Source organism: Chlorocebus sabaeus, chromosome 21 (assembly GCF_047675955.1).
Source record: "Chlorocebus sabaeus isolate Y175 chromosome 21, mChlSab1.0.hap1, whole genome shotgun sequence".
In the NCBI taxonomy this organism is placed as follows: Eukaryota; Metazoa; Chordata; class Mammalia; order Primates; family Cercopithecidae; genus Chlorocebus; species Chlorocebus sabaeus.
In genome coordinates, this window is record NC_132924.1 from 110511161 (window position 1) to 110536010 (window position 24850).

The window sequence follows — 24850 nt, forward strand, 5'->3', positions numbered from 1 at the left end:
AGTTATTTTAACAACAGAGGTTGAATCCCAGAAACAGATAATTATCTTAAACCTGACAACTGAGGCATGCAGGAAAGCCCCCCGGTTATTCTTTTCACCACACCTGAAAGACATGTGGTTTTATCCTAGACTGTTTATTTTTCCACTATGTATACTTTATCTTGGAGCAAGTATCTGGCCTTATAATGTAAACCATTACTAGCATTCTTATAGCTGTCCTCTACTTCTTTCCTGATCATGAGTCCTTTAGCTACAGAATATTTATATTGTTTCTGCTTAGTTTTTATTTATGTTGGTACTTTCTACATTTTATTTTGCTTAAATGCAGCAAAATAATACAAAACAAAACTTCAAGCCGTGCATTTAAAAATGTTTCTCCTATTAAGCCTAAATCATTATTATTCAGGTTTGACTCTCTCCATTCATGTTGATTCAGTTTATTACTTGAGACCCTATTATTACCAGGCCATGTGCCAAGGGAAGGAGACACAAAGAACAATTTCAGGGAACTCATAATCTAGTGAAAAAGGAAAATATGCAAACAAATGATTATAATGTAAAAAATATATAATGATCAAAATATATATGAAGCAAAGAGGTAGCACAGAGGACAGAGAGATTGATTCGGTATGAAAAGTGTGAAAGAAGGCTTAGAAAACCAAGAATCATCTGAACTTCGCTTTGAAGAACAAAGAGGAGCTTATTAGGTAAGTTAGGAAGAAGAACTCCAGGCAGAATAGCAATAGGTGTGTGAAAAGGAGTACAGATATGAAATTGCATAGAATCCTAACAGATATACAAGTAACTCAGTATTGCTAGAATGTAAAGGAGTAATAAAAGCAAGGACTCGAAAAATAAGTGGCAGGGGCCATTTCATACAGGGTATGTGGGGCCCCTGTGAAGTGCTTGCAATTTACCTTCTAAGCTAAATGGAGCAAGCTTGTGAGGCAGAGAAGTCACACATTCTGGAATGAGCAGGCAGTGGAGAGTGAACCATAAAAGAACAAGAAGACAAATTAAAAGGCAGAGGTCAAGTTAAAGACTGTAACTGAAAAACTTCCACGTTAGTAACACAGAAAAAAAAATTCCTCTGCCCTTCAATTTTTTTTTTTGAAACCCATGGAAAATGACAGGGTGGATGAGAAACAGTAAAAGAAATATCCTCGGCCGGGCGCGGTGGCTCACGCCTGTAATCCCAGCACTTTGGGGGGCCGAGGCGGGCAGATCACAAGGTTAGGAGATCAAGACCATGGTGAAACTCCGTCTCTACTAAAAAATAGAAAAAAATTAGCCGGGTGCAGTCGCGGGTGCCTGTAGTCCCAGCTACTCGGGAGGCTGAGGCAGGAGAATGGCATGAACCCGGGAGGCGGAGCTTGCAGTGAGCCGAGATTGCGCCACTGCACTCCAGCCTGGGCCACAGAGCGAGACTCTGTCTCAAAAAAAAAAAAAAAAAAAAGAGATACCCTCTTTGATTAAATTATAAGCCAAAACCATCATACGTGAAGAAGAGCTACCAAGTACAGTCAAAATAGAGCTAAGTTTTAGGGAAACAGATAATTTTGATTTTAGTCAGCTAAAGATATATAAACTATTTTATACACAACAAAACCTATGGCAGAAAGCCTTCCACTTTGAGCCAGGGTGTCCTGCTAGCCAGAAGTAGACCCAAACCTAGAAGAGGTTGCTGCTAAGTAAAAGTTTGAAGATAAGAGAGACAAAGTCAAACTTAAGAGCAGCACACCAAATCACTAAGCCCAATCATCCATCCCAAACTAGAAGCTCAAAAAAAAAAAAAAAAAAAAACCTCACCCAATGCAAATATTACAAATAATAATGGTAAAAAACCAGCATGACATCTATGCAAAAATACCAGAGGAGAAAACAAAACACAGGCAAAGAACACACTAAAAAGATGATGGCATAAAGCAGATAAAAATTATTAATAAATCTTTGTGAAATTTAGAAATGGAGGGAAAGAGGGAGGGAGGGAGGGAAGGAAGGATGGAAGAAGGGAGGGAGAGAAGGAGGGAGGGAGGGGTAAATAGAACATTTGTGAAATGTAAACTTAAAGAAGAAAAATGATCAAGAAACAGTTATAGGGAGGTGAAAAGAGCAAAAGTCTGCCCAGAGTCTTTGAACTAGTTGTTATTAAAGAAACTTGTGGCTTTTTCCACTGTGGCACCACTGCCACAGTGGAAAAAAAAAGATTAAGAGAAGATAAATAATAATTAAAACTATATTAAGATATGAAACATTGATGAAAGAAATTGAAAAAGATACAAATAAATGGAAAGACATCTCATTCTCATGTATTAAAATAATTAGTATTGCTAAAATGTTCATATTTTAAGCAATCTAGAGATGCTATGTAATTCCTATCAAAAAACCAAAGACATTCTTCACAGATTAGAAGAAACAATCCTAAAATGTGTATGAAACCACAAAAGACCCTGAAGAGCCAAAGCAATCTAGAGCAAAAGAACAAAGCTGGAGCCATCACACTACCTAACTTCAAAATATTTTACAAAGCTATAGTAACCAAATCAGCATGACACTGGCATAAAAACAGACAAGTAAACAATGGAACAGGATAGAGAGCCGGAAAATAAATCTACATGTTTGCAGCCAACTGATTTTCAATAAAGGCTCCAAGAATACATAATAAGGAAAGGACAGTCTTTTCAATAAATAGTGTGGGGAAAAGCAGATATCTAAATGCAGAAGAATGTAATTAGACTCTTACCGCACAGCATGTGCAAAAATCAACTCAAAATAGATTAAACAAAGGGGATTAAAATATAAGTCTCCAAATGATGAAACTGCTAGAAGAAAATGGAAAAGCTCCATGACATTAGTCTGGGCAATGATTATTTTGGACATGACCTCAAAAGTACAGGCAACAAAAGAAAGAATAGAGAAATGGGATTACCTCAAATTCAAAAGCTTCTACACAGCAAGGGAAACAATCACCAGTGCAAAGAAACAACCTACATAATATGAATTTTCCTCAAAAAACAAAACAAAAACACAACTACCATATGATTCAGCAATCATATGGTAAATATTAAAAGAATGTGAAACCAGCATGCTGAAGAGATAGTTGCATTCCCACATTTATTACAGCACAATTACCAACAACCAAGATATGGAATCAACCTAAGTGTCCATCAACATACAAATGGATAAAGAAAATGTGGTATATATACACAACGAAATACTAGTCAGCCATAAAAAGAAGGAAATCCTGTCATTTGCAACAACATGAATGAACCTGAAGGGTATTATGTTAAGCTAAATAAGCCAGGTAGAGAAAGACAAATATTGCATGGAATCTAAAATGTTGATTTCACAGAAGTAGAGAGTAGAATGGAGGTTACCAGAGGCTGGGGCATTTGAGGGTGAGGGAGATGGGAGAGATGCTCATCAAAGTAGACAAAGTTATAGTTAGATAGGAAGAATAAGTTCAGGAGATTTACTGTATAGCATGCTGACTATAGTTAAGGATGATACACTGCATTCTTAAAAAATGCTAAGAGAATAGATGCTAAGTGCTCTCACAACAAAATTAATACTATGCATGGTAATGCATATGCTAATTAGCTACATAATTAATGGTTATATATACTTCGCAACATCATGTTGTATACAATACATAATTTTATGTCAATTTTAAAATTATTTTTAAAGAACTAGAATAATAGCTGGGCATGGAGGCTCACACCTGTAATCCCAGCACTTTGGGAGTCCAAGGCAGGTGGATTACCTGAGATCAGGAGTTTGACACGTGCCTGGCCAACATGGTGAAACCCTGTCTCTACTAAAAAAAATACAAAAATTATCTGGGCGTGGTGGCACGTGCCTGTAATCCCAGCTACTTGGGAGGCTGAGGCAGGAGAATTGCTTGAACTCAGGAGGCAGAAGTTGCAGTGAGCCAAGATTGCACCATCGCACCCCTGCCTGGGCAACAAGAGCAAAACTCCGTCTAGAAATAAAAAAATTAGAATAATATGTAGCTACATATTTATAATTATATACATACATATTTTATTTTGAATTTACTCTTCCATGAATCTTGATCTGAACATTTGCTGGTGAAAGTATCCTTCCCAATATTAACCCTCCTTATGAGAATATCCATATTGTCTTTAAAATAAAGACGACTTTTCACACTAGGATACACAGAGAAACTTGAAAAAAAGGGAAGTTTTGGGAAAACAAAATGCTATTTAAGATAGAATATTGTGTAATTTAACTGGTAAAAATTAAAATATTTTCATACTGAAACCAGCACAGTCATATTATGGACCCAAAAGCAAAAGTCCCTTGAATTTTTAAAGTCACAAACTTCAAATAAACAAAGAAACAGAGAAAACAAAACAAGACAGAACAGAAATCTGTGTTTGAGGCAGTCAGCTTCAGACGAGTCTCCAGGTTCCCAAGGAAGTAAGTTTGTTCCTCTGGAACGGGGGTGTTGTCATGGCAGTCTGAATATATGAAATTATCCAACTAAACACAGCTATAATATCTTGGAATGAATCATTTTATTAGATTAATATAGAGAGATATCACAAATCAGGGCACAAGACATTCAGCACATATTGGCTAGTGGCTGCTGCATTATAGACAGCATTCTATCTAGACTCTATTATCACTAAGACACAAAGAATCTCTAAGAAACTCAAAGATACTTTTTTTAGATTGCCTTCGATCCACAATTTTTCCTTCAAAGCCTCTTATCTTTCAAGTAGATCTTAAAGGACTACGGTTACAAGGCTTAAGGACACTGAAAAATGTGCCCAGTTTTCTACCAGCGAAGAGCAATACATAAAGGCAAGTGAGTATTATATTTGGGAAGGCAAAGGTCTTTAAAAAGTATTGCATCTCTTACGATGTTTTACCATTTTTAGTCAATAAACTTGGAACTGAAATAAGGGGTGTCATGACTATTTCAGTCTTTATATCTGGTATAATATACTTTGCAATAGGTTTTAGACATGTGCATTTTCTTGGTAATCTCCCTGAAATGATCAAAACTTACAAGCTCATCCTACCACAATATCCTTTTTATTTGAATAACACTGTCCTGTTTTCTTTCATTTTTTTTAGACTCTTTTTTTTTTTTTTTTTTTTTTTTAAATCTCATGGCTTTAACTCAAAAGCACCCATGGCTTCCCTACTTGGCCCTCCCTCAGAATGGCCACATCATTTCCTTCTTTGGAGATAGGATGTCAGTAGATTATCCATTTTTGTCTCTCCTAAAGAACAGAGAATAGATTAGATAAATATTGGGGATGCATCTACATGGGACTCCTACTTTCTGTAAAGAATCATCTACAAATGAATGTCTGTCTCCACTCCCAGTGTCCCCAACAGATATACCTTCTACTTAACACTGCTAAACCATCACCTGGTGGGGAGTTGGCCAAGAGATGGGGCCACCACATTGAGATGGGTGTAAGATAGACATGCAGGGCAGGTATGACAGCAGTGTCTGAATAGGCATGAGAGCGGAGATTCATATTCTGAAAACAGTCAGCAGTAGGATACTTCCCTAGGACCACAGACTGGATGGAGTAGGAGGTGGGAGATACTCATCCAATTCACAGGCCTGACTGAAACAGCCAAGGCCCCTTCATTTTCTGGTTACCATGCTGCAATAACAATAGGAAACAAAGCAGGAATGCTGGGCAAGCTAGACACTGCGCTCCTTCTACAGCCTACACAGCACGCTACAAATAAGTACACCACTCCTTGTTGTGAAGTTCCTGCTGGGGAACAAAGCAGCACACGTATGTCCACACACTGAAAACAACTCACTATATGCATATTTTATTAAATTTCCCTTTCATGCCTGTCTTTCCTCTTTGCTGTCTAGCTTTGGGGATGAGAACCACAGCTAAAAGACCACTTTCTATAAACATCAGGTGATCATCCATCCTACTCAGGAAGAGAAAGAGATCATTTACTTTTATTTCTTTTCCGCTCTCCTGACCACAGCCCTGAGAGTTTCCTGGACTTTCTCATTTACCCTTGTCACAGTTGGGTGGAATCCAGTCTTTCCTGGATAGAACAGCCTCCCATCATGTGCTCACACCTTTTTCCTACGGTGAACATGTAAGAATGTCCATGCCTAGTCAGCATTCTCCAGGTTTGACTTTCCTCCCTGCTTCTTGAGCCATGATGCTTGTCCTCCGTGAAACTCCTATGTAGTCCCAAATGAAAACTCATTTCCCAGTTGGGCATTCTTTCCAGGCACTTTTCAAGGGTCTGCATCACAACTGCAGAAACATCATCTTTGTTTTTCTTCTGTTTTACCATGAAGTGGTGATGCTACACAAAATCCATTTATTTCCTAAAACTGTTGGTAGACAAGGTCTTCACTTAAATGAAGTAAGGAAAGGTATGATTTACTGTACTGTGAAAGCATGGCTACAGATTATCATCTCTGGGCAATAGCTTTCTTCCCTTGAGTATCTCTCAAAGGTGCTTAGACTATCCTGGATAACTAGTTTGCCAGGCCTATGACATCATTTGCAGGACCTAAGGGAGAAAGAGCGAGACCACGGATCTGTGTCACATCTTCACCATTATCACTTTAGCCCCAAATCATCTCTAATTAGGTAAAACAGGACCAGAAATCTCACAGCACTGCAAATCTTCACCAACTACATAATCCTCTCTTTGTTTGCTTTTGGTCCTTCTAATTATGACTATTTCTCTTGAAACAATGAACAAAGCACATACAGTAAAAGAGAGCAGACGAGAATGAGAGTGAGAGATGAAAGTTACAGCAACCACACAGAGTGGCATTGAATGAGAGAAAGACAAACACATTCTCTATTCAAGTGGCCACAAACCCATTCAGGGAATGCCAAGCAGCCTCAAAGGTAACATTCACGACCAACAGAGGAAAGGGTGAAGAAAGAGCAAAATGGAAGGAAGAAGACAGAGATGAGCATTTGTGTGGAGGGAAGGAAATAATTTCCAGCATGTAAATAATAAAGGCTGCTTGGTGAGTTCTTCATTTGATACAAATTTCTACCAATTCCCTTTATCATCATAATTTCCCAGTCTTTAAGACTCTCCTACTCAAATATACGCATTGATGATCCCCGTGTGAGCAGTGCTTGAAATATCTTGTTTTTTTCTTGTTTGTTTGTTTGTTTGTTTTTAATAGATTCCTGTTTTTAGGTATATTTGGCTTTTAGAAAATAGCACTGTTGAGGTTGGGGAGATATTGGTCAAAGGTCATATAATTACAGTTTAGCAGACTAAGTTCAAGAGATCCATTGTACAACATGGTGACTTTGGTCAATGATGATATAATATATTCTTAAAAAATGCATAGGGAGTGCATATTAAGTGTTCTCACCACGAAAATAACGGTGTGATGTAATACACTCATTGATTAGCCAGGTTTAGACATTCAACAATGTGTATGTACATCAAAAAATCATGTTGTACACAATAAATACATGCAATCAGTCAATTAAAAAGTTTAAAAACTAATTTTTGAAAAAACGTTGTTTTACCTTTAGTATTTACAATTCCTTTCTTTCTGTATACCCTCCTCAGTTTGCTGAGTCTCCTGAACATCTTTCGAGTTTAAAATTGTACTGCCACCTACTGTTAACTTTTAAGAACTGCAACAAAATGAGGGCAAAGGAGTTTGAAATCTATGAGGAGAGAGATTGAGGAAGAATGGGCAAAAGTGGACAGTGGACACAGAAAAGTAATAGATAAAATAAAGAGATGGAGTTGGAGAAAATAATGCTTCACAGGCTTATTCATCCTGACAATGTGACCATTGCATTTTGGTATTTTGGAGACAAAATGAAAAAAGAAATAATTAAACCCAGCACAGTCGTGAAGCAATAAAGGATGGATGGCTTGCCTTTAGAAATCAGTCTCTGCAATATAGGTGCCAGCCCACTCTCTAAAAACAGGGTGAAGAAACAGAAAAGGCACATTATTCTAAAATCCAGCCAACGGAGACATACCCGGAGAGCGAGGAGGAAGGGCCCTTTAGAAAAAGCCAAGCTGCCGGCTTTATCCTAGTGACTCTGGGAGCCCTGGCCAACAGCTTCCGTTGAGACATAATCCATCTGGATTTTGTGAATGTGGACTTCTTTTTTTTTCTTTATAAGCATAAGTTGAAACATGAGGGAGCTCTGGATTGTGAAGGAAAGTCACATGAGGGCCACGTTTAGTCTTAGCACGTGGGGCTTATAAGGAAGGCACCTCACTTATCTCGTGATCCCGGATATGCAATATCTCCCTGTGGTAACTGAGTAAGGACTCAGCCACAGCTAGTTATTTTTAGGAAATCCAAATAAGGACTTCTGATCCCAGTTTTAGAAAATGGAAGACAAAACTAGGCGGGGTTGGAAGCTGGTTTGGCACCTCTGAAGATAACTGTAACATACCCAAAAGCTTTCCCGACAACATCCCCTCCCATCCCACCCTTCTCAGGAGAGAGTGGGAACAGAATCTAAACAGCGTCTGCTTCCTCCTGACTCTAATGTGTCTAAAGACAAGAGAGTTTCTCACTTATAGATCAGTTCAAGGAGCTCTGTGAAAAAAAATATAATGAATGCAGATAAATCTTAGTAATATTGAAAACAAGAAATTAAATTGGACTCGACAGACTGTGAGAATAATTCAATTACTCCAGTGTTAGATATTAAGAACTGCTATGTACTTAACTCTATCCCAAGAGCTGTGGGAGGCACTTAACTTATAACATTTCATTTCCACCTTTAAGGAGATTCTAAGGAAATCATGGAGTAAGACCAGCATCTCATGGAGTACTGGAAAAAACTGTTAGGGGATTGTTGTTCTTATGCGTGATGCCTGGCACAATCATCCAGAAAAGTTAAAAAAAAAAAAAAAAAAAAGGCAAAGGGGTGGGAAATGTGGTCTCTATCTCCCTGATTTCCAAATACATAGTGCTAGCACGGTGTTGAGATATCTCTTGTTCTGATCTTCTTAGAGTTGGGGATTCAGAAGGCCCCAGAAGTACCTCAAAGAAGTCCCATGCCCTATATAACTCCCCAACCACCACCATTTCCAGTACTAAGATGACATCCCTTTCACATTCCTCAACCCCACGCTGAATATGGTAAGTGATGATTGCTCCAAATCCCAGCAACTTGAGATTCGCAGGCAAATTTTTTTGAAAGTATTTCAAAATGATCGCTCTTTCATACTTTAGATCTGTTTAATCAAATTTTTCACCTAAGGCAGATACATTGAGAAAACAAGAATTGGTGGAAGTTGGAGAATGCAGCAAACGGACCAACAGTCTATTTTGGAGGTGAGTGCCTGGGAAACAATTCTTCCTTGCCACTCTTCCTATCACTGTGCTCACCAACAGTACCTACATCTTCCTATACCCACCATACTTACCTTTTACTTTCTCACTTGTGAAATACCAACATTTCTCCAAGTCAGGCATTCAAGTGCATCTTTATTATTTTGATCTGTGAATTCCCTGGATCAAGCATATTTATATTCAAATTTGAAATATAGAAATGGAACCTACAGCCTACCAAAAATGGTCAACATTTTACATATTATTTTGTTATCACTATTATTTTGTTATAATTTGATAAGTACTAGGTTTAGTATAGCAATATAAATAGACATGTATCTACTTTGGTTTGACAGAGCGCCTTTTCTATCAAGGGATGTTGTATGAATGGAACATCCTTCCATTCACCCGAAAAGCCTGCCTTGTTGAATGCCTACCATTCTAGGTACGGTGCAAAGTGCTATGGAGACAGAGGGAGAAATGCACAGTTTGGTCATCCAAGGAATTCACATGCTTTAAAGAGGGATCCAGTCAATACTGCCTCACATTCACAGTGTTCCTGAAGTGTGAATAAACATGGCTGCCAGTTTTACAAATGTCAAAAGAGAGCCACTTAACACGAATATTTCCTCATGCTCTAATCATTGGCAAAACTTGGAACTCATGGCAATGAAAGGCGAGAATTTCCTGGGAGTATTTCAAATAAAATGGATGTTTAACATTAAAGTAAGTTTGTTTGTTTTTCTTTTAATGTCAGTCAAAAATAAGATCTGGTATGCAGGGAATTCTGTTCTGACTCTTTCACTAGCTGAACTTGGAGAGGCAAATTTAAATCCATTTCCTCCAAGTGGTTTAGGGCCTCCAAATGCATAACTGATTGAGGAACAATTATAAAAATAACAAAGCAAAATCTCTTATTAAATATTTCACACACCCATAGGAATAGAGTGTTATTATGTGCTTGCCAAATAGACTAATTCACCAATTCATTTCAAACTCGAGGTAAGTCAGGGAGAAAAAGAAGAAGAACGGAAGACATATGTCAGCTATCCTGTATTTTTCCAGTTGGAATGATTATTCGGGGTGAGCAAGATTGAGAGCAGTCAAAGGTAAGCAGGGACGTCAAAGGCAGGTAGAAATGGGACCCAACTATCTCAGTGAAACAGATGCCAGGAGCCATCTTTATCCTGACAGCACTGATTTCATCTCTAAGATACATTTCAGCAAAACCTGCATCCCACTAAGAAGATTAATTTTCTCCCACTTATCTGATTGTGACATTCAAAGAATATTTCCAAAATCAAAATTGCTGTCCAATAGTCTGTCTTCCTGTTGAGAACCTGAAGCTCTCACAATAAGCACAATTACCCTTTATATTAGGTTCAGGCCATAACCTAATGTCCAGAAGAAACTGAACAAAGAAAATAGTTGAGGACCAGAGAGGAATGAAGTTATTTCACTCCTAATCAGTCTAGCATATCTGAGTTTTCAGAACAGAGGAGGTTTCTGGGCTTTATTTTCTTGATATAGTGATTCAGAATTGCAATTGCAGACTATACTAAAAAGGCCAGCTTTTCAGTTTAAAGTATTATTAGGTGTTTTGATATCTCCAAATAATTTCGGTTGACCAAATTTCCTTAAGCACACATAACATACAGGGATGTTGAACTACATCGAGTGTTTTCCATTATTTGAGAGACATTTCTGGTTTACACAATGAGGAAGGACAAATACTTATTTGTTCATATGTAAAAGATGAAGAAAATACACATAGAACCCCTAATAAGCCTATTTTTTTTCTTTGAGGCTGACATTTTCGTTAATTCTTTAAATATTCATCCTTTCTAGAAGTAAAAATGTTAAACCTAAAAAAAACAGCAAATTCTATTTCATCTTGTTTCCAGAACACTCTATGCATATATCCATAACAGCACTTATTAGTAGGAATTGTAATAATTGGTCTAATATTTCCCCTTTAAATATAAGCTCTTCAAGGGCAATAATTATTTCTTCTTTAGTTTTATATCTTCAGTGTCTGACTTCAATCACTGAAGGTGCCCAATATTGACTTGTTCAATACATGATGGACTGAATCATTTACGCTATTTCTTAGGATTCAAATGAAATCACAAATCAGACCTCACACATTATAGTTAAACATTTGCTAGCAGTATCTTTCCTTGTCACGAGAAATCCTCTGCCAGTCATAAAAACCCATTAGTCATGTGTAGCTGATAGGGTACCAGATACCTGCCTAGACACAGTTTTCTGGATTGAATATCTGCCCTCTGTGTGGTTCACTACACTGTTTCCCCTGTGTCTTAGTCTAGTGCCAAGATATTATTTGTGTGACAGTCCGTTTTAGTTCTTTCAGGCCTAGGACTTGGGGACACTGAGAAAAAGTACACCTCTTTCAGTCATTTGGGGGTTTCTTACAAACTACAAAATCTAAGAACCAGAAAAAAGTTATTCTGATTCAGAAACAAAAGCAGTGTCTCCTAGCCCCTTTACCTGTCTGCTCTTAACCCATCTGACTCAGATTTGAGTCAGTCCTTTTCTCAAAGAAAACTGAAGAATAATACATCAGAGTTTTCATTCCATGCCTATTTTCTTATCTCATAGATCCTCAAGTGGCAAAATTCTTCCTTACAACTCAAATAGATTTGATCTGCTAAAATTTAAGTTAATTCCCTCCTTATTAATCTTCTGCCAAATGAAATATAGTCTTGTCACTAATCGTGGTGGTACAATTAATGATAAGAGCAAATACATTTCCAGAATCATGTCATTTTAAATAGAACTTCCTTGAACCTTGAAAATATTTTTTTTAACTTAAAGACAAAATCATTATGGTCCTAGCAGTAATAATGTCAGTCAACCACTTCTCACCAATTCATTTCAAAATTGGTTCTCAAATATTCGTTATTATGTTCACAGGTTTTGAAGACACTGTACACATTATGTATCCTACTTTGGAATTACAGTCTTTCCTATAGGACCTGCATATAAGTAGGCATATGTATATCTTTCTTAAAATTATAATGTTTCTAAATGGAAACAGTTCATAAAAATGCAACCAGTTCCAGTAATGATAGAAATCTAATTCATCCTCTTTATATTAATTGCCACTCACTCTGCCTGAGAAAAAGGGAGGTTGATGGATCTAAGGGACGATTTTAAAGTTTAAAACCATGGGAAAATGCTGAGAAGACCCAACAGAGCCAGGTCAGTTGCAATTTGGAGAGGAAAGGGCTGCTTGGCACAGAAATGCCCTGAGTGACTTGGAAAGCATTGTGGGTATATGGGGAAAGCACTGTGGGTATATTTCTGCTTTCAGTACTTTTTTTCTTTTAAATCAGACTTCTCAGAATTTTGTCTTATTTATCTTTTCAAAGAATGATTTATTTATTTATTTTGTATTACCTTTTTTTTTTTTTTTTTTTTTTTTTTTTTTGAGATAGAGTCTCACTCTGTCGCCCAGGCTAGAGTGCAGTGGCGCGATCTCGGCTCACTGCAAGCTCCGCCTCCCGGGTTCATGCCATTCTCCTGCCTCAGCCTCCCAAGTAGCTGGGACTACAGGCGCCCGCCACCGCGCCCGGCTATTTTGTATTTTTAGTAGAGACGGGGTTTCACCGTGTTAGCCAGGATGGTCTCCATCTCCTGAACTCGTGATCCGCCCGCCTCGGCCTCCCAAAGTGCTGGGATTACGACTGGCCAAAAATTTTATTTTCGGTTCATCATCTGTTTTATTCTCCTTGTCACTGATTTCTCTTGTTATCTTTTTTTTTCTCCCCTCTCATTTCTTTACGCTGGGATTCTTTTTCCAATTTATCAAATTGAATGCTTTGCTTATTTGCACACAATCATTTTTCCCTTGATAAATGAATTTACAGTCCTAAATCGTTCTACGAATACCATGTTAGCAGTGTCTTGAAAACGCTAATAAGTAGTATTTTCAGTTCTAAGAATTGAAAGTTTCTCTTTTGATTTCTTTTTATATAGTGAGTTATTTGGCACTGTTAACAGGGTGTTAAAATTAAACCTTTCCTGTCTCCCAAGTTGACTGGGGCCTTAAAGCTTAAAGCAACAGATGCTGATCATACCTAGATTATTACAACAAGTGTTCAGAGCCTTTTCAATTACTGACTCATAAATACTCTAACTGGGAAGGTAAATTTTGCAATATCGAGGAAGCTGAAACTGCATATATATTCTGCAACACAGAAGAGCAGAGGAAGTTTGCTGCATTTTTAAAAATAATAGAATACTATAAATCAATATCAAAATGGAGAAATAATTTATAGCATATGTATGATGCAATATTCTATAACAAAAAATTATTAGAAACCCACATCTATCAATATGAATGAATTTCAAAAATACAATGCTGAGTGAAACGGCAAGTTCCAAAATATATGCATTATATAACACAGGCGAAAACAAAAATACAAGTTGAGTATCCCTTCTCCAAGCAGCTTGGGACCAGAAGTGTCTCAGATTTTTATTTTCTTAGGATTTTGGAATACTTGCATTATACTCACCAGCTGAGCATCCCAAATGCAAATATCTGAAATCCAAAATGTTCCAATAAGCACTTCCTTTGAGCATCAAGTCAGCACTTTAAAAGTTTTGGATTTTGGAGCATCTCAGATTACAGATTTTCCAATTAGAAAGATTCCAGCATGTACAAAACAAAACAAAACCATAAAACAATGTTTTTTGTTTGTTTGTTTGTTTGTTTCCCCCGAGACAGAGTCTTGCTTGTTGCCCAGGCTGGAGTGCAGTGGCACTATCTCAGCTCATTGCAAGCTCCGCCTCCCGGGTTCACACCATTCTCCTGCCTCAGCCTCCTGAGTAGCTGGGACTACAGGTGCCCGCCACCGCGCCCAGCTGATTTTTTGTATTTGTAGTAGAGACGGGGTTTCCCCGTGTTAGTCAGGATGGTCTTGATCTCCTGACCTCATGATCCGCCCGCCTTGGCCTCCCAATGTGCTGGGATTACAGGTGTGAGCCACCGCGCCCAGCCTCAAACAATATTTTTTCCACTACTTTATGTTGTTTATGGCTTGAAAGAAAGACATAATGCAAATATAGAAAAACAATGACATAATAAATCAAGGTGGTTGGTACATGATGGCCTTCTATGTAATTTTTACGCTCATTTTGATTAGAACATAGTTTATATATATTTAATAATTTTAAACTGAAGTTTGTCACCATTATATTTTGTTTCAATCTCTTCTTTTAAAGAAAAAATGCTTAAAAATTAATTCTCAGCCATATTTACTTCTGGGTAAGTTTGCAGTTGTATATTTAATGTGCATGCATAGTACCCCGATATTGTAGGATTTTTCACTTTACAAATGTAAAAGAGAAATGGAAACCAAAGTAAACCTCTGTGGCTCTGGTATGCTGACTTTGTATGGTCCCTTTGGGAAGATCGTGTAGGACAACGGAAAAAGCCTGGAGTCAGAAGTCAAACCGACCTCAGGTCAAACCACACTTGTCATCTGAAGTGACCTAAGATAAATATTTTACCCTCTAGGAGCCTCAGTTTACTTATCTGTTAAGCAACGGCTAAATTTCAAAATTGTTGAAAGATTATTTAATTATGATACAAAGCAAGTGGGAAGTATTCCATCACTACTAGTTATTACTAACATTGTTAGTTATTTCCACAACTGCAATTACACCTATTTGTGTCAGAGATGATGTCTGAAGGAAATAAAAATATGTTCTAAGAAATAAATGGACATCATAAGTTTAATAGCTAAAGAATTAATTAAAAAGTGGAGGTAAGGCATCTAGTTTAGTTTTATTTTTAAGTGATTTAACACAATTTTAATATGCTTGTGTCTTTTATGAGGCAGGAATTCACACCGAACCTAGTGGAGATGACTTGTCTTTGTTGCATGATGTCTGGAGATTCAGTTGGAGAAGCCTATAGGCTAGAAGTGAATGTTTGAATGTCCCTTTGCTTTTTTTCAAAGTAATTTTTCAGGTTTTGTTTTTTTTTTTTTTAGTGTCTACTACTCTAGGGCATTTTAGAATTAAAGTAGTATAAATGACTGTGAAAACTTACAGCTGTCAATTGAAGATCAACCAAAAATTAAGAGAAATCCCTAAAAGGATAATATAACTCAAACAAACAGAAAGAGTTGATTTTGACATCTGGTTTTAAGAACCTGGCTATTATGTAAAGTGGCAAATTTATTTGTGATTCGTGGGAAGAATATTTACTATCTTATATATAATTATTTTATTTATCATGATATGTACATCAGTATGTTACATATAGAAAAATCAGGACCTAGAAAACTAGATTGAGCTCATATTTGCTTTGTGGAAACAGACTATATACATGTACAACTAAAATACTCATCTGGTTTGTCTAGGCTTAATTTTATTTCTGTAGCTAATTAAAACTCTAATTTTCCAATAAGTCTGCCCACAGATAAATGGCCACTTTTTTAGCCATCCGTGGGTGGCTGACTCACCCTGGTTCGCAAGCCTCAATTCTGTATAAAAAGGAAATGGAAAAATATCCTGAATTGTAAGCAATCAAAATGCCATCAGAAACTAACAACACAGTTTAATTAAAAAGAAAAATCCATAGTAATTCATTTTTGTTCCTTTCCCCTCTTCACACAAGAAAATAAGAAGTAATACAGAGAAGCAATTAAAATGCAGTCTCCTTTTGCCCTCAGGGTGTGTGCCTCGAAACTTTGCCAATGAAATAATTAGCTCCAAATCTCTCATTTTTTTTCCCCTTCGTAATATTGAAATTGCTTCTGGTCTTCCTTCAGAAACAAAGCACTTCCTTTGCCTCTTTAGTTAACCCTAGGCTTCTAAGAATCTTTAGTAATCTCGTTATTCTATCAAAAGGCTAAGGCTGTGTGGTTACAAGGCCATTGTCACTATTTGATTAAGATCCCAGGTAAACTGAAAACCAGTCTAATTTCATGAACACACTGGATTTGTATAACCTCTGAGATGGACTGATTGGCCTGAAATTAAAGAGTAGGAGCTCATGAATATATCTGTCACCAGGAGAGATGATAGGAAGGTGGATTCACTGAGCATGAAGGCATCACACTGCTGTGGAACTTCAGCATGCATCCTACACTCTCACCATGATCAGACCTCAGAAGAAAGCACATGTACTGTTCTGATCTACGAACAAATGCTTTACTGCTTACCCACAGAGACTGCAACCACAACATGGGCAGCACCCAGCTTTAGCCAACAAAACCACGTGGCAATATTGGGTAGAGCACAAGTGCACAGGCTGAGGACTGAGGACCAATGAAACAGCAAGATAACGTGTTCACAAATGAAAAAACCACGTGTCACTTTCAAGCTACTCACGATCACTCTCATGCATATCTTTATGATGTGGCAAACAGGGACGTCTGATAAACGCTAGACTCCAGTAAAGAAGACCCTGGTGAGGTTTAAAGTATGGGGAGGTCCACATGCAAAGGGCTCAAGGTGGCTCAGGAGCAAGAGAAATGGAAGGTGGAGCTCCATGAAGAGTTTGGGGTAGATAAAAGTGAGCAAGTTGCATGGAATGTCAAACACAGAGTAGCACCTGCACGAGACAGCCTAAGCGCCATTGAAAAGAGAATCCTGCCCATTGGTGCACAGCCCACAGTACATCCTCTCCCAGCAATCACAGTGGCACAGAGGAAAAGAACAGCGAGAGGACTCTTACTGTAGCACGCGGGAGTGGCTGAGATCTTTCAGATCTGAGTCCTCATAATAGGGAGCTATCATCCCCAGCCCACTGTCACTCAGCATGCGTTTCCGCAGGGCAGGATTCCACCAGTCTGAGATCCTGAGAGAAAGAAGGGCACCAGACAGTTAAGCATTCAAAGTCAGCCACGTGACTTCATCTCCACTTTCTGAAGATGAATCTTGCCTGTAAATGTGAGGCAAAATTCATCATTATGAAATGTTTACCAGATACTACATATTTATGATTTCATTCACTTATCTCAACAATCATGAACTATTTGTATGATTCTGTCCCCTTTACAGATGAGAAAACTGATTTTCAAGATTAAGTCATTTTTAAATGTGACATGAATAAGAAGTAATAGACCTAGTGTAGAAATGCAGATTAGAAAATAACAAAGCCCCTCCTGTTTCACTGCTTCCCTGATTCTAGTTTAGTTCTGGGGAGGCAACTGGTGAGAAATAAGAAAGGCACTGATTCAAGTCCTGGTGGATTTTCAGGCTCCTTTATTTTTGGAGCTAGAGCTAACAGAGGTCTAGCCAGGCCAAAGCAATTCCTTTTGGCCATTATTTGACATGAAGAAAATGACCATACAAAAAATTAGCCGGGCATGGTGGCGGGCACCTGTAGTCCCAGCTACCCGGGAGGCTGAGGCAGGAGAATGGCATGAACCCAGGAGGCGGAGCTTGCAGTGAGCCGAGATTGCGCCACTGCACTCCAGCCTAGGCGACAGAGCGAGACTCCGTTTCAAAAAAAAAAAAAAAGAGAAAGAAAACTAAAAAGAAAAAGAGAATGACCAAGTGAGCAAAGACCAGGGCAGTTTGGCAGAATGGACTTTCTCCTTACTAGATCAAGAGTCAGAGGCCAGGTTAGGTGGGCTAACCTGGCTCTAGCACCTGCTGCTTCTGCAGTAGGACAGAACATTCTACCTCCTTTCCCCACTACTGATGGGTCTGACGCATGGATGTGCCCTGCGAAGGTGGCCTTCCCCACCACCTTTGGGGCTCCCAGGGGTGCATCAGGCTACCCCTTGTGCCTGTCAGTCTTCCCCCATGCTCTGACATCACGGCTCTGGCTTCCTGAGAACAGTTTTCTATCTGTTCTACACAGCCACTTGTGGCCTCTCTTGTCTCCCCCCAGACTTGGTACCTACTGGACATCAATTGCCCCTGGCAGAGTGAGAAACCACTCACAAATAGCAGCAGTGAAGCAAAAAAGTGAAAAAAAAGTAAATCAAGTGACAAGGGGAAAACAGGGATGAAGATGACATTGCAGTTGTGCTAGCCTAGTGGCCTGTTTATTCATACTGTATGAGGATGTGTATACCATTTGCATTAACTATTTGGGTATATTGTGTATGGTTTCTAGAGCAATTCTTATTTCAATAATTCAGGCCCCATAGACCAGCAAAACACTAAATTTCACAAGGGCAAAGATTCTTATCTGTTTTTATTTTTGTACTGTTATTCCTCAAGTGCTTACACTAAGACCTGGCACAGAAAATTCTCTAAATAAATAGTTTTGAATTACTGAAATAACTTAGAAATATTAATTATGTTTTGGTGGTGGAAGACGGTCATTAAATGCATGGGCTCTGGCATCAGGCAGCCCAGGACTGTATCTCATTTTTTCTACTTATTTTCTGTGAAATACTAGGCAAGTAACATAACCCTTTAGGTCTCAATTTTTTAATCTATGAATTAAGGATAATTGTTCCAAATTTTCAAGGTCACTGCGGGATGATGATGATGATGATTATTATTATAACATTCTATTTAATGCGTGTTTTAAAAATGCCAGGAATGACTTTAAGTGCTTTATCTGTATCAATTCTTTTAATCACCAAACAATTCTCTGAGTGAGGATTATTATTATTTGTATTTTACAGATGAGAAAATAAGCACAGAGCACTTAAGATGATTAAGTCACTATGAAGTGGTGGTAGAAATAGAAGAGAGACACAGGACAGAGCTCCTAAAAAGTGCTTGGTACATCATAGTTACTATACAATCTACATGTCTCCAGCAGCCTGGAAATAGCAAAGAGGAGGAAGAGGAGAAAAACTGTCAAATCACCTGTGTCAGTTTTTAATGTAGATAACAGAGTTACTACAAACGTGTAAGCACAAACACAAGTACTAGTGTTTTCTAGGTTTGTTAGGAAGAGTTGCTGTGATGGAGAAAGAAGGCTTGGACATGGTGCAAATCTGGTTTTGTGTTTCTACACGCCCATTCATAAGACAGACTTATAATAACCACTCTAAGGAAACCCAACAAGAAAATCTACATTTCAAAATCATTTGATGTCATTAGAATGATGTCAAGTTCAAAGGCGAACCAGACATGGATGTCACCCTGAGGCCAGCCTCAGAGGCAAGGAGAGGCACACTCACCCCGAGGCTTGCTCCACCACCAGGTCAGGCATGCCCGGAGGTGTCCCCGCTGGCTGTGACACCACCATATCTGGGTCCAGAATAAAAATCTCATCTTGGGAAATCTCCATCACAAAGTGCAAATGTTCCTAAGGAAGAACAAGAAGTCTGTTGCATGAAGAATAACAAAACAAGTATTCTTGATCTCGAGGAATAATGAAATTCTCCAACATGTCAAAGGATCACAGTGTGTTGTCAGAGCTTGATCAGTTGGTGATCCTCCCCAAAGCTGTGCTATGGCAGGCAGTGGGAGGTGGGGAGAGATGAATCCCCTTGGTTCAGGATTTCCAATTAATCAGGATTTTTTTTAGGTATATCTAGAAATGGTCTTGCCTATCTTCCCAAATAATATTAGAGAAGTGACACCCACATACCATTGACCCAGTGAGAGTGTATGATAGCCTGGACTTCCACCCCATCATCTGGTCAAAGCTAAGCAGCATGGTTAACATCTTTATCATTAGGTTCAATACTGTACATTTTTTTTCTAGGATAATTCAGATAATGGGAGGACTTCTTAACTTGGGCAAAACCATATTTTTTTCTCATCGCTGGCCTCTATGGATTGGCGAACTGAAACTAAGTAGTCTAGTTATATACTTGGGACCTCAAACTTGCTAAACAGAAATGAGCTTAAAAAGACATACAAAATTTGGCTAAGAAGGAGTAAAAATATCTTTGTGAATGAAAATTTGCAGTATAGGCTGGTGATAATGTCTACAAGTCGACTTATTTTCTGTACTTATTTGCAAGATCAAGCCATACCATCTTGAGTCCATAAATCATAAAACATGTGAAGATAAATAAAAGATTCATAGCTTAGGTTATGAACACCATTCCAAAATTTGTAAGTGTCTCAGTGTGTTTTGTTAGAAAAATTTATGAGATTAGCTACCAATAAAGTACATTAACTTGGGAATTTTTCACTTTTACAAGCAGACTGGAAAAAAACTTACCTGAGATCTGTCTATTCGATAAAAGCGATCAGCAGAAGTTGCTAGGGGGAAAAAAAAATGCAGATGGCATTCAGAATGTTCTGTAATCTGGCATCAAATTTATAACCTTCTCTTCAACTATGCTGGTCAAAACCCCTACATGATGGTCGTGCTAGTCTCCTGGCCAGTCCCTAAATCTATTAAGAAAACGTCAGCACTTCCATGCCTCTGCCACTGCTATTCTAAGGCTTAGAAAGCCCTGCCCATTGCCTCTGCCATCTAAATCATACTTGTCTTTAAAGAACCAGCTCAAATGCTTCTGCTTCTGTAAAACCTTTCTCAGTCCCAACCTCCCTACCCCAGACAGAATGTATTGACCCTGCCACCATACACATTTACATTTTTTAAAACTTCTTAATCAGACTATCTTCTCAGATAACCATGAAACTAAGAGACCTTGCCTCTTTAAAAATCTGTTTCATTTAATCTTTTATGCCTCCTGAAATTAGCACAGGATCTTAAAGAAAGTCAGGAATTGCTATGTATTTATTAAGTAAATAAAGCTAGAAAAAGCTACAGTTACGTAGACTTCTCAGGGAAGTGACTTCCCATTTTGGAAAACGGCTTGAAGATTCAGGTCAGGGACCATATGTGGTCTTAAATGAATCATTTTACTTTCTTTTTTTTTTATTATTATTATTTTTTTATTATACTTTAAGTTCTAGGGTACATGTGCATAACGTGCAGGTTTGTTACATATGTATACTTGTGCCATCTTGCTGTGCTGCACCCATCAACCTGCATCCTTAGAGCCATGTCTGAAGGAAGCCAAAACAGCAAAAAAAAATTATTTAAGCATTCTCTAAAAGAGATTGAGCTGCATCTATGGTATGAGAAAAAAAAAACACCTAAATTAGAAATTTTGGGTTTCTAGAAATTATTTTAAATATTCTTAATATTAGAAAGAACTATCAGTTGCCTTTCGGGAAGCTCAGGTGGGAGAACTGCTTGAAGCCAGGAGTCTGAGACCAGCCTGGGCAACAAAGCAAGACTTCATCTCTACAAAAACAATTTTTTTTTAATTAGCTGGGGATAGTGGCATGCCCCTGTGGTCCCAGGTACTTGGGAGGCTGAGGTGGGAGCATTGCCTGAGCCCAGGAGTTCAAGGTTGCAGTGAACCATGATCATGCCACTGCACTCCAGCCTGGGCAACAGAGCCAGACTCCCATCTCAAAAAAAAAAAAAAAAAAAAAAAATCAAACCAAAAAGAATGATGTGCTTCTCACATCTATCTAACAAAACCCAAATATTATAAATAGATTTTCTACAAAACAAACAGCACAAGAAAGAAAAACTCAAAATGCATGTAATTATTTTAAATTCACAAACACTTAATGAGTAGCTTCTCTCCAAAGGGGACTGAACTAAGAAACCAGCCAATCATCGTCCCTGCTCTCTAAAATCTAAGAATAGAATAAAATCTGCCTTGGAGAAATTCACTCTATTTTGTTCTTTTAAACCATGACTGCAATTATCTTTCAAAGGTTTTTTTAATAAACCTATGGAGTGAAACTACATCTGGGTTAAGACTGTTAGCCACAACAGTTGTAGTTTTATCTAAGACTTTAGATAGAACATAACATAAATATTTTCATAATTTTCTGAAATACATGTTGTTCCTCTGCAAATTCAGGAATGACAAATGATTATGTTTCTCATTGCTATGGAATAAAGAAGCTGGAGGAAAGTCCCCAGAGGCAGCTGACGAGACACAAACAAAAACTTGCATCATGATTTATGTGGGTTAGATCTCATATAAATACAAGTGTCCATCTTCATAACACTAGAAAAATATGCATATGGCATTTAAAGTGTTCTGTGATCTGGCACCAAAGTTATAACCTTCTCTTCCACTATGCCAGTTAAAACCCTTACATTCCAGTCATGCTAGGCTACTGGACAGTCCTTAAATCTTAATAGATCTCTGCTGCTGCCATCCTAATGCTTGTCCATACACTCACAAATCCTGTCATACTCATATTCATGTTTACATCCTCTCAGATGCTCACCCAGATAAACAAAAAAGAGGTCTACGATGAAAACCGTGTCTCCATATGAACAAGAGAGAGAATGAGTAGTAGATACACTGGGTAGTATGTACGCATGAATATACAGAGGTGAGAAGGTGTGCAATATGGGTAATTGGATAGAAATGTAATATCAGGCAGCATCTAGGAGACAGATATTTGAGATAAAAACAGACTCATTAAACAACCATAAAATAACTAACGTGTTATGCATGCAATATGTCATGCTGATCCAAGCAGATGTGAATGCAACTGAATTTTTCTACCTTTCTCCAGAAATGTATACATCATACTGCAATAATGGTCTCATAAAAATAATATGAATGTTCCATAAGATGCAAACAACATAGAAATTAGTATCCATCCTATGCTTATAGAATCCAGCTACTGGTCTGAATTAATTTAAGGCAGGCAGTCAAGTTTTAAGAAACGAGGGCTGATGAAAAGGAAACATCAGCCTGAGCAACTTGATGCTGAGTTCAGCCAGAGTTAACCAAGCTGTGTTGAGGGAAATGACTTCAGGAAAAGACAGTGCAACATTAGTAGGCCCACATTGTTCCGCACGCAAAAACCAGCCATGTGGAGTCACAAGAAAGCTTTCTGAATAATCTTTTGGAAAACTAGAGTCCCCCCTATCAATTGATGCCTTGCTCTTCAACTTCCCCAACTCCCATGATACCCACAAGAAATGCAGAACTCACCATCTAGGAAGCACCACCGAGGGGAGAGCCTCTGTGCTGAGAGAGCCCTGGGGAAGGAGGTTTCATGGTCCTGGAAAGAGACACACACACACATTCTAGTGGCTCCATTTCAATAACCGGATGGGCTTCCCCCACTCAGCATTCTGCCATCCTTTCCTACACAAAGCACTGGTGAGAAGACCAAATCACATTTTTTTTTCTCTAGGAACAGAAAGAAGGGCTCTGCTTTGAAATTCTTTCACATAGAACTTTTAAAAATAACTCCCTCATAAAATTACCAGGAGGTTTACAATTATTCCATTAAATATTTTCTATCATTCCATTAAACATAAATAATCTATTTTAGGACATTTACTTCTTATGGGAATTTCTTTCTTTCCCTTTGTGAAGCCAAGGAACGAGTGATAGCTGGCTGTCATTGACACCTAGGTCTAAGGCACTGGCACAGAATGAGAATGAATCAAACGTTATCTACTGGCCACATGGGACATACAGTACGTGAGAAAAAGCAGCAGCGATCCATACACAGGGGCTGTTCATCTACATGGAAACAAAACCAACCTTACACCTTGAGGTCATGTCTAACCTCAGCCTTCTCCACTGAACCCAATTACAGAGGAGTAGACAAGGAAGAAAAGTAGTGCCAGGTTAACCCATGACAAAATCACTCTGTCCAACACTCACCCAAACTGCAATGTGCTCATTCACCTGAGCATTTTCTAGGCGTCTCACATCTGTGACCTCCCAATTACCCCTCCCTATTTAACATCAAGTCTGCCTGACATAACTGCCATCATTCTTTCCTCTGGGTTTGGGTAAAAATATGTCTCTTCTCTTCAAAGCCAATCACTTAATTTAGACTCTAGACTTTCTTTCTCCTTTGAACTTTATTTCTGTAGCATTATTAAAATCCACTCATTAATTCTTCTGCTCTCAATAGTTCCCTCTCTTCCAAAACAAATTCCCCTCAGCTGATCTTGTTACATCTATTTTTTATTGCTATTTTATTTATATTTTATTTTTTGAGACAGGGTCTCACTCTGTCTTCCAGGCTGGAGTGAAGTGGTGTGATCATGGCAGTGCAGTGGTGTGATCATGGCTCACCATAGCCTCGGTTTCCTGGGCTCAGGTGATCCTCCAGCCTCAGCCTCCCAAGTAGCTGAAACTGAAGTTGATACATCTTTTGAAAATCTTCTTAAACTCTCCTTTCTTGCCCTTCCAAACTCCTGAAGCTTATGTTTATTATCTCTTGCTCCAAGTCTCACTTACACACCTCAGACATGACCTCTAGAAGCCTGGCCTCTGACCTCCCGGGCTTTGAAAAACTGCCCTTTCAAGAGATTGCCAGGACTGGCTTGCTTCCCTAATTTACTACAATTCTCAGTTCCCAAACTTCCTTGAAGTCTCAGAGGCTTTTATTTCTTATAAAGAATTAAGGCTATATCCACGAAACAGAAGAGAGAACTGGCAGATTGAAAACTGAAAGGATTTTCTCTTTCGGATTCCAAACTTTTAAAAATTAAACATTTTCTCTACTAAGAGAAGCCTGCCAATGATAACCGGGGAGGAAGGAGAGCACCTTCTAGTTTACAACACGTGATTTGGAGCATTCTAGCCCTGGTTTGCAGTGGAATTGAAATCACTG

The 24850-nt window shown here is 38.3% G+C and overlaps 1 protein-coding gene across 2 annotated transcripts in view; it reads right to left on the minus strand.

Moving 5' to 3' along the window:
* DGKI (diacylglycerol kinase iota) overlaps positions 1-24850 on the minus strand; it is a 467928-nt gene that overhangs the window by 62459 nt on the left and 380619 nt on the right. For both annotated transcript variants that reach the window (XM_007983056.3, XM_073009376.1), the window contains 4 exons: positions 23206-23275; positions 20439-20479; positions 19444-19571; positions 17028-17150 (listed from right to left, as the gene is read on the minus strand). In XM_007983056.3, the coding sequence (XP_007981247.3) occupies positions 17028-17150; positions 19444-19571; positions 20439-20479; positions 23206-23275 (362 nt within the window). The remainder of the gene's footprint in view (positions 1-17027; positions 17151-19443; positions 19572-20438; positions 20480-23205; positions 23276-24850) is intronic.